This window comes from Triticum urartu, chromosome 1 (genome assembly GCF_003073215.2).
Source record: "Triticum urartu cultivar G1812 chromosome 1, Tu2.1, whole genome shotgun sequence".
Classification (NCBI taxonomy): Eukaryota; Viridiplantae; Streptophyta; class Magnoliopsida; order Poales; family Poaceae; genus Triticum; species Triticum urartu.
Window position 1 is genome coordinate 504,718,102 of NC_053022.1, and position 10,597 is coordinate 504,728,698.

At 44.8% G+C, this 10,597-nt stretch overlaps 2 protein-coding genes and 1 long non-coding RNA gene across 5 annotated transcripts; 1 reads left to right on the plus strand and 2 right to left on the minus strand.

Moving 5' to 3' along the window:
* Positions 1-357: 357 nt before the first annotated feature.
* On the minus strand, positions 358-4,301 carry LOC125523134. The gene is made up of 2 exons (XR_007290113.1): positions 1,920-4,301; positions 358-1,803 (listed from the first exon to the last, which is right to left on the minus strand). It is a non-coding gene; the product is annotated as an uncharacterized LOC125523134 (long non-coding RNA).
* A 188-nt stretch (positions 4,302-4,489) lies between these two features.
* Positions 4,490-6,737, plus strand: LOC125523100 (myb-related protein 2-like). 3 transcript variants are annotated; one of them, XM_048688155.1, is made up of 7 exons: positions 4,490-4,648; positions 4,719-4,929; positions 5,010-5,086; positions 5,166-5,223; positions 5,309-5,396; positions 5,475-5,544; positions 5,948-6,737. In XM_048688155.1, the coding sequence occupies exons 2-7, from the start codon at positions 4,725-4,727 to the stop codon at positions 6,671-6,673; spliced, it is 1,224 nt and encodes a 407-aa protein (XP_048544112.1). In that variant the 5' UTR covers positions 4,490-4,648; positions 4,719-4,724; the 3' UTR covers positions 6,674-6,737. The 3 variants fall into 3 exon arrangements, with proteins under 3 accessions (XP_048544112.1, XP_048544126.1, XP_048544119.1); XM_048688169.1 differs by having other exon boundaries at positions 5,475-5,549; positions 5,948-6,227; XM_048688162.1 differs by having other exon boundaries at positions 4,497-4,648; positions 4,722-4,929.
* Positions 6,738-7,442: 705 nt separating this feature from the next.
* Positions 7,443-8,774, minus strand: LOC125523123 (uncharacterized protein At5g19025-like). Its single transcript, XM_048688177.1, has one exon. It carries the CDS (start codon positions 8,354-8,356, stop codon positions 7,661-7,663), a length of 696 nt encoding a protein of 231 aa, XP_048544134.1. The 5' UTR covers positions 8,357-8,774; the 3' UTR covers positions 7,443-7,660.
* Between the last annotated feature and the right edge of the window lie 1,823 nt (positions 8,775-10,597).

Below are 10,597 nucleotides of genomic sequence, written 5' to 3' on the forward strand. Positions count from 1 at the left end.
AGACGTTTTTGTAGTTCAAATTTAACCGCAAAAATGTCTTATATTTTCATACAGAGGTAGTACAAGATTCTTCTACTATCAGACAGGATCACACCGTCACACATCTGCTTTAACCGTTGCCATAATAAACAGCGGTCTGCGCCCCCAACCTTTTGAACCACCCCCAACCATCAGCAAACACAACGCCAACTGTTATATTCATATTGGTAGTTAAATTATAGTCTACTAAACCGACACAAAGACCAAAACCCTGTCCTTTTCCCATTGCCAACTTTATTTCCTACAAAAACTTGTAAAAATATTTCCTACTTTCATCACCCCTCACGAATATTGCATGACTTCGCGCACAAGAATATCGCAGCAAAAAATGGCACAATTTCTCTGCTAAAAAGCGGAGCATTTGCTCCGGCGAACAAAGAACAGCTTCTTTACTGCTGGTCAAGTGCATGTATGTAACTGGAATGGTGATCGTGCGGAGAGATGTTAACGCCTCCATCCGCATCGACTTATCGCTATCCCAAATTCCTCATCTCCAGAGTGCGGAGTTGGGTTGCGATGCCATTGCACCCCCAACTTTCGGTAGCCAGCTTTAGACACGATCTGCGGAGCAGCTTGCATATCACCATCCTTCTTGTTTTCTCCCCTATCAGGTATCAGGTGGAAGAAGATTTATGACCGCGTCGATGTCAAACCTGTTAAGCAAGAATTTCACGAGGTCAAATTGCTTAGATAGGGAAACAATTGGTGTGGCACATAATATTTTACAAGAATTTTCCAGTTCTTTGTTGTGCCAAATCATGGTAAAATAGTATGTTATGAGGAAGACCCACCTCAGCAATCAACGCCAACCCAGGCCCTAGGCTAAATCTTGGCTTTCAGGTGGAGCTCGTAGCAGACAGTCTAGTGCCAGTCCTAGCTCATCTAGCATGCATCCCATGTAGGGAACCCCACGATCCATTTTTTTTCAGATCTAGTGGAACTAGAGTCAAGACTCAAGAGCACCCACGGATGAAGAAAGGTTACACAACAATTACTCATACAGCACCTATGTGATGAATATTAGTCAGACTCAAACAAAAGAGGAAGAATGACAATATCCAACATAAGTTGGTGCAAGTTTTGGTGTATGTTGTCCTGGAAAGAGAGCATCATCAACTTTTTCCGGAAGAAATAGGTGAACATCAGCAAGTTTGGTGTGATGCTGTTGATCAGTACCATCAAAACCAGGCAGACAAATCCTGATGCACCTAACACCCGAGAAAGTGATAATACATCTGCAATTAACCAGGAGGCGAAATGTGGCACCCCTATGTACAATCTAAAGGGGAATATTGTGCACGAAAGTGACTTATGTTAATCTGATCACCAGAATATGAAAAAGAGAGCAAAATCAAAAGCACTGACCAGGAATTGAAATGCCATATGCTCCAAAGATGCTCCCAACAAAGAATACGGAAGATGTCCCTCTCGACCACCTCAACATAATCTAATTTTAATCACAGATTTCTTTGAAACAAATCTAACCACGTGTCACATAAGAGCACATATACACAAATATAAACGAGGTAAAAAATCTCGAGTGCAAATTTGGCATTAGATACCATATCAGGAACGAACCCTTTCAGGTGCTTCCCCGGTGCCCATGAACTGCAAGAGCATCACATAACCAATAGACCAGACTAGTTGCTCAACGAGCATCGCTGAACAGTAACTATCAATAAGTGTAAGATAGTCGCCGCCGTGATAGTTTATTTGCAGGCTCAGGCAGCATATATTCTGTGAAAACCACAGAAAGCTGGAGTGCTGCGAGAGGAATATTGAGATTAGGATGTGGGCAAGGAGCATCAGCAAAAAGAAATAAAACTGTGCATCTAGGAGCATTGATGAGAAAGAAAATGCATATGAAAAGCATAGCTCACCAAATTGTGCGTGCAACTTGAGGTTGAACACAGATGCCAAGGACACTGAGAAAAGAATTGATGCCATGGCGCTTGGACGAAGAACCTCCATTCATGAGATAAGTAGCTCATGCAATTGGGATGGCTATTCATGATTGATTCCAATTGGATTTGTACTTTACTTTATATATGCCTCCAACGACCAATTTACAAAGGATGATTGGAAAAGGAACAAATCATGTACTAGTGTACACTTCTGGGAAAAAGGATAAGAGACTAAGGAACTTCAGTTTTATTGACAACGGAAAGATTCTTAGACCAAAGCAGTTTTTCTTGTTTACCATAAAAACACATAAAACCCTTTACTTCCAGTGAAGACACCAATTTTTTTGATGCCTTCCATTCCCCCCTACCAGCTGCATCAGATTCATTTATTTTCCTATAACATTATCTGGTTAACGAGGTCAATTCACTGTGTGTACTCCTCCATTAGAATTTTATGTAGTACCCCTCCATCAGAAAAGGCTCTAGACTGGCAAAGATCCAGAGGCAACTAAGCGTCAAAGAGGTTCACAGACGCTAGAGCAGAAAGCTTCAGGTCATATATAATCTACAGTTCTAAATAGCTGCCAGGACCAGTCTCTTACAACTGAATATGCTCCCACAAGCTGATGCTGCTTTGCAAAAGATGGAAGAGCAAAGGATGATGCTTTGGATTCTTCTTTTGATAACCTCTTTACATGTTGATAGCAAGACTGCCCACCCTCCAGTTCAAACAGTATGCAAAACCTGACAGGTTACCTATAAGGAAAATAAACTGAAGCAAGTATCTCGAAAAAAATAGATAGTAAATTGACATACCATGCTACACATACGTGCACAGTCATCAGCACATAGGAGTAAACACAGTAAATTTGTGAATGGGGAAATAAATCTGTGGTATTATCATAAACATCATAATACAGAGCAAACGTTCTCCAACTAAAACCTATGAGAGCCTTACTGTTTCGAAGGGAGAAGAAAGATGAAGCATAAAAAGAAAGTTATGTTACAAACTTACCGTTCCCAATGAGTAGCTAAAGGAAGACCTTACTGGAAGGGTTAGTGGAATCAGTGATAGTAAAGCATAAAGAGGGATATTCCTGATGGTTCATTCCTTTAAGTGCAGAAGACCATTAAACCGTTGCAGCTGAAAATGTCTCACTGGTGGTCCCAAGTGTCGACATATACCACTGGCACAGTTCTAATGAGGTGCCACTTCAATCAATTGAATCACACATAGAGAACTGGTGCATAAGTACAGAAGGCACAAAGGGAGGGACCAGGGGGGTATTTCGAACTCTATAACTTGTGTTCCTTTTTATCCTTACCCTTTATTACTCATGGCATGAAACATGAGGATAACTCATGCCTTTTCTATCAGTATCCCAAAGAAATAAAAATGAAGGAATGAAGGCAAATTGATGAAATGCGGATAAATTTGACAAACTTGACTGCAGGAAGAGAACAAAACCAGATCGTTAGAGCTGCAGAACACATTTCCCGATGAACCAAACATGAATTTATTGTATTGAACCCATATTATATTTTATAAGTAATCGGGAGGGAGGGAGGGAGGAAACATAGCGCCTACTTCTGCTTAGAAGTTAGAACTCACATCTAACTTTTCAGTGACTTGGTTAGAAGAATGATTGCTATAAGGCAGCTGCCTATGTTAGCAAAAAGTACTGAAATGATGAAGGTTGTGTAGCACATACAGGATCATAGCACATAAGTGTTGTTGTTTGACTAGTGATGATTAAAAGCAAAGTGGTCTGGTTCAAATGGAGCTTATCCCATGTAAAGAGCATAAGCCAGTAGGTCCATACTTTTCTGGACTACAATGAGAATATGTACCAATCTCAGGAAAGGACACTGATGGAACTTGTGCTTGTTCATATTCTATCCACTTTACAGTAGTACAAAGGACAGAATAAATTGACAGAAAAATTGTGCTTCTGTGTGTAAGATGTCACTCTCCAAGAAGGCAACAAGTATCAGCAATGAAAAAAAAACTTAATTGATTCATTTAAACAAAGATGCACATACTGCATTCCTCTAAGAGCATTAAAATCATTAATCACATAACATGAACCAGCAACACTAAACTAAATACTAGTAACCAAGGTAACAGAGAAGTTGCACAAATATTTCCATCTCGGCAAAATGAGTGATTCGGAAAGGTATCTTTCACGCTCCAAGCAGATATAGCAGATAATATGCCAAAAAATAACATTCCAGAAAGACAAATTGCTCCAGTTGTAGGTATTTATTCTGTACATATACCTTCTACTGATCTAATGAGTAAATATGCAGCTGAAGTTTCCATACAGAAATGCAGAGAAAGCTAAAGGACTAGTTTCATTACTGAGGGGTACAAGGTTGATGTTACTCAGCTGTCACAGGTTGCTATTAGTACTGATATTTTGATTTTGGTTATTATTTCCAAGAATAACTGAGGACAGCATCTTCTGTCAGTTGGGTTAAAGATTGTTCTTCTGCTGTTTGTTCTAAGATGCTAGATTCTATGTTTCCCCATATAAGGAGCCCCTCACAGGGCATTCCTTATCAACCTGAGAAGACCAAAAGGGTATCAACAGGCTTAAGCTCACACGGAGAACAAGACTGGTATTCGTCTTGTCAGTAGGGAAATACTCAATACACAGTTTCAACGTGCAACAGCAAAGAGGAAGGAAGCGACTGCAGAACAAGTAAGAAGTTGGTTAGATCTTTAAGCCCTCCAAATTTCTGTTGTTCTAAAAATTTCTGTCCATTCTACAGCAGAAGATGTATCACCAACATCAGGGCCCTAGTGAGCTCTTCACTACTAGGACGACCTTTCCCATGGAGAGGCATCTGTTTCTGCACGGAGGAAGTACACAAGGAGATTCTGGGCTAGTTCTCTCAACCGATGCAAAACCAAGGCTCAAATGGACACCCGAGTTACATCAGCGATTTGTAGACGCGGTCAATCAATTGGGTGGAGCAGAGAGTTAGTATACATCTATATGTTTCTTATCTACTCATTGTACAGAAGTCTGCTGAATTCTTACACTCATGTTTATCACGCAGAAGCTACTCCAAAAACAGTCATGAGGCTTATGGGCATTCCAGGACTCACCTTGTATCATCTGAAAAGCCACCTCCAGGTACATGATAATCATAAATTCTCATGTTAAAAATGGCGCCCATAACTGCAGTCAAGTCAGAATTTCTTTGATGTTTCAGAAATACAGGCTCAGTAAGAACCTCCAAGCTCAAGTTAACGTCGGGACAAACAAGAACAGTAAGCCCAAGTTTAACTTCTATAGTTCCATCTTTACCATTATAATATATCTGTATAATGACACACAGGCCATGAAATTTTGCAGCCATAGGATGTGCAATTGCAGCTGATGGCATGCCCGGAACAAGTGTGCCAGCGATGATTAATACAAATGCCATTCCACAGCCAGAGAAGTAAGGAAACTGGCCATGCAATTCAGAATTGTATTTCATGTGAATATTGAAGTACTAATCTCTCTTACTGGGTGACAGAACTATGCAAATTGGTGAAGCCCTACAGATGCAAATCGAGGTGCAGAGACAATTAAACGAACAACTTGAGGTGAGGTACTGAAACTACTTGTGTAATAAGCTCTTAACCAAGACAATTCATTAGATGCACACAGTAGATGGAAATCAAGATAACCTGAATCGAGCATCCAGATACCACTCTCGTTCCAACCAAATAAAAAACTGATAATGTATTCTAAATCCTTATTTGACACCTTTGAACGCTGCGCTTCCTCCAGGGATGGCCCCATAAAACGAATACAGTCTAGCAATTAAAGAACCAAAAGAGCGAAAAAGCAATTTGGCACCACTCATTAAATTCATATGCTTAATACCTTCTTCTAATGTAGCAATGAACTTTTGTCAAATTCCAGCTAAGTAACACACAATGCATGGAGTGACTAAAACATATCCATCAGTGCAGTGGTTCTAACCTGAAATTAAATTGGCAACAGGTACAACGGCATCTGCAACTACGGATAGAAGCCCAAGGGAAGTATCTGCAGGCAGTTCTAGAGCAGGCACAAGAGAGCCTTGGAAAACAGAATTCGGGTCCTGCAAACCTGGAAGATGCAAAGATGAAAATATCAGAACTAGTCTCACAAGTATCAAATGAATGTTTCGGCAGTGGAGTTACAGAGATAAAAGAAAGTTCAAGTATGCACAGACTAGAGCCGAGGCAAATCCAGTTCATGGAAAGTTCAACCAATAACTGTTTGACTGCAGCCGGAGGATTCATCAATGAGCATAGACTACACAGCCAAGGAATGCTCAAAGCATATGATGATAGTTCAATATTTTGCAGAAAGCACTCTCCTGACCATGAGTATCAGTTTTCCCTTAATAGAAGCCTAAGCGAGCGTAAGATGGGTCATTTGCAAAATGTGAATGAGTACCACAAAGCAGAGTTTGGAAGTGAAAGTGACATGGAGATTCAACAGGAATATACTACACCTCAAAAGAATGGCAGAGGCAGCACCGCCAGTTCGGCCTCAGGAAGCAAAGAAAGAGATGCAGACAGACTATATCTTGAAGAAGCAAACTGCAAGAGACAAGCGGTTGAACATTCCGGTTTTGAGCATCCAAGTTCTGGGAAGAAACTTGATCTGAACACTCAAAACACTGATGATGGTGATCAAGGGTATAGGCATTTTGATTTAAATGGCTTCAGCTGGAGCTGAATTGTTAATGATATGCAATATGATTGAAGAGAAGAAATGAGCATACAAATAATTTTTCCTGGCATTTTGAACACCATTATTTGGTGATTAAACTGTGTAGGTCAAGAAAAAAATACTAGTACACCAGAGTTCAACCATTGAGTATAGAAACTGAGATGTTATAGCTCAGCAGTTTAAATCTCTATTTCGAGAGGTTTAATACATATGAATAGGATATCAAATCTGTATAATAAAAAAAGGAATAGGGATGAAATATAGGAATAGAATGCAGAAGGCAAAGATAGCTAGAGAACCACCAACCGAGTAAGCGTCACACTTAATACAGGTAAACCATGGTGAGAAATACTCATCCATGTATATAATACAATTTCTCAGAATTTAAGCAGTAAGAATAGCAGGGACTACCAGAACCTTACCCTACCAAATAACACCGTTAAATCAATTTAGTAACAGAAGCTATCCCTGCCATTATGCGGATACTTTCAGCTCAACACAGCTTAAAACAAAACCAAACAGTTTATCGATTGATGCAGACTTCACGAACACAACTGACATCTCAGAGAAGCATGTGTAGAATAAAGATGGAAGTAATTCGTCCGCAGTCATCTCTGCACATCGTTCAACCAGCATATAAACTGATGCATCTATTCATCCACACAACGCAAACGATTTTTGAGGTAAAGTCCATCGCAGCACTTATTTGCATACGATCAGCATCAGGCAAGGCAAGAGTCATTTATAGCATAATAATTCGATTAAAAACTGCAAATGGAAGAGCAAAGCTATGTATAATCTTGGGGGGTGATGTGCATCACAAGTCATATAAGAAGACATGTATCTATTCCTTTGTTCCTCTCCTTATTCTCATCTATACTTGCCACAAGAGCAAGAGCACTGTATTATAGAGTATGGAATAATAACTAGAAAACTAGTTTATTATGGAGAGCAGTGAGCGCCGGTGTCATCCACTCATCGCTGCTACTACTACTACTTCTTGATCCGGCGCACCTTCTTGGCGCCCCAGACCTCCATCCTGCCCTTGGCGCAGCCGCAGGGGGAGCGGAAGATGAGCACGGAGCGGCCGTTGGGGGGCGCCATCTTCCGGAGCTCCGCCTCGAGCTCCCGGTGCTCCTCGCCGAGCTCGACGAGGCGCGCGGCGGAGCCGGCGGCCGCGAGGAGCGTCTTGGCGTGGCCGCCGGGCGGCAGCAGCCGGCCGCTCCCGCGCACGCACTCCTCCGTCTCGAGCTGGATGTCGAACTCGACGGCCTTGCGCAGGCCGCGGCAGCGGGGCCGGCCGCACTTGCGCGCGTGGTGGCCGGCCGCCTCCCACGCGAGCAGGCCCGCCACGGCCGCCACGGCCGCGCCGGCGCCCGCCGCGAAGGCGACGTACGAGTAGGGCTCCTCCGGGTACTGCCGCACCAGGTCGGCGGCCTCGCGCGCCAGCAGCCTGGCGTAGGGCGCGGCCAGGAAGGCCAGCGCGCCGAGCACGGCGAGCAGGGCGAGCGCGTCGAGCGCGGCGGTCGGGGGCGGGTTGTCGCAGAGCGAGGTGAAGAGCCTTCCCCGCGACGACGGCGACGAGGAGGAGGAGGCCGCGCGGCGGGGGCGGGCGCACGGCGAGGGCGAGGCGCGGCGGCGGTGCTCGAAGGCGCGGAGGAACTCGATGAGGCTGCGGCAGTCGGCCATGGCGAGGCGCGGCGGATCGGGATCTAGGCGCGGGGGCGCCGGTGCGGGGTGGGCGGGCTAGCCGCGAGCCCGAGCGTCGCGTCGCGTGTGCGGGCGGGGATCCGATCGGTGGGTATTTTTGACCCGGTTGGTGGGCGGCTCGCCGTCGCGTCGCGCGAGTGACGTGTGGCGTCAGGGAAGGCTGGCGGAAGGAGCCGGGCCGTCGCTTCGCTTGCTTTCTCTTCTTCTTCTTTTTCCGACGTTGCGGGGGAGGTTGCGCGTCACATGCTTCACACGGCGTTCTTTTCTTGTCATCTTTTTTCTTTTTCGCCCGCTTGCTTTTTTGTGCGACCCGTTTCAGCTTTCAGGTGCAGGCAGGCTCGCCGCGCTGTTGGACTCGTTCGACTGTTGAATCGCCTTTATTTACTGGACCGGTTCAACCGGATGACGATGTCAACAAATAAGTTCGATTGGAGGGCTTACCGATATTGTAAGATAATAACTCGACCTTCGTTGTTGCGTATTCTTCTTCTTCTTTGCGGTTGGACCTTTGGTGGGGTATAAAGGGTCTTTGTGTTTACAAGAGTCACACGTCGCATGACCGTACGACAAAGCGCACGTCACACCAGCAAATATGTCATTAAATCGATTTTCATATTGCCAATTTCTAGATAGACTACCGTGTAGTCGGGGCGTCCCCAACGCCGACCCTCAAACCCCTCGTAATCGTCTGGACCGTGCGGTTGGTTGGGACGTGTTTTGCCATCCAACGCGAATATGTATTGGTCTGTAGAATGGCCCGGGCGTGTTTTTCCCGCAAACCGGAGACAAAGTTGGGGAGCGGGGTTATGGGTGTCTGGACCGTTGACATGTCCGCGTCTGGCAACTGTGGCCCACCCAAAACCCTCCTCATTCACCCACGTGCTTTCCAGCCCGACGCCAACAGCTCACATTGCTGTCGACCCAGACCGGACGCGGCCTCGCACTGCCGGCATTGGAGTAGGGCGTCGGCTGAGAGAGCGCCGCTTGTTGCACGCCCGGCTGAGCAGCCTCCTCGCCGCATTCAAACGGCTAAACACTGCCTACCTACCTCCACATGCGTGTATGCCAAGAAACCTACTTTGGCCACACGTCCGTTCGCCCGACGACGCGCTGAAAGTGCTAGTGATCGACTAGAGGGGGGGTGAATAGGCGATTTTTATGAAAGTCTTCAAAACATGGAAGTTTCGAAGACAAACGATAGAAATAAACATATTACCATGTAGCGAAAGGTAGACTACACTAGACAAACCATAGTCAAGTATTCAATGAGGTGAAAGCATAATGACTAATAGCAGCTAGGCAGTAAGATCAGGTAGGAAGATATTGTGAAGCCAATCAGAACAAGTAGTCACTCAGTGAAGACAAAAGATAATGCAATCATATAATGACTTCACAAGGACCAACAGTAAGCAAAGGGAAGGGAAGGATGAAACCAGTGACTCATTGAAGACAATGATTTGTTGGACCAGTTCCAGTTGCTGTGACAACTGTACGTCTGGTTAGGGCGGCTAGGTATTTAAATCTAAGGACACACAGTCCCGGACACACAGTCCTGAACACGCAGCTCAGGACACTCAGTCCTCACCGTATTCCCCTTGAGCAAAGGTCATACAGACCTCGCCCAATCACTCTGGTAAGTCTTCAAGGTAGACTTCCAAACCTTCACAGACTTCGTTCACCGGCGATCCACAATGACTCTTGGATGCTCAGAACGCGACGCCTAACCGGCTGGAGGATTCACAGTCCTCAAGTGTAATAAGTCTTCAGATCACACAGACATGAAGACTTAAGTGATGCCTACCACACTTTGGCTCTGGGTGTTTAGGGCTTTACCCTCGCAAGGAATCCTCTCTCAAAGGCTTCGAGGTGGGTTGCTCTCAAACGACAAAAGTCGTACTCTAACTCTGAGCAGCCAACCGTTTATGGTTGTAGGGGGTGGGCTATTTATAGCCACTAGGCAACCCGACCTGATTTGTCTGAAATGACCCTGAGTCACTAAGGAACTGACACGTGTTCCAACGGTCAGATTTCAAACACACACGGCAACTTTACTTGGGCTACAAGCAAAGCTGACTTATCCAACTCTGGACAAGATTTGCTCTCATAGTCTTCACTCGAAGACATAGGATTTTGGTTAAGCATCACTTCAGTCATTCTGACTGGTTCTCTTGGACCCCACTTAACAGTACGGTGGTTCCTATGACTCAACAAAGAAAAACA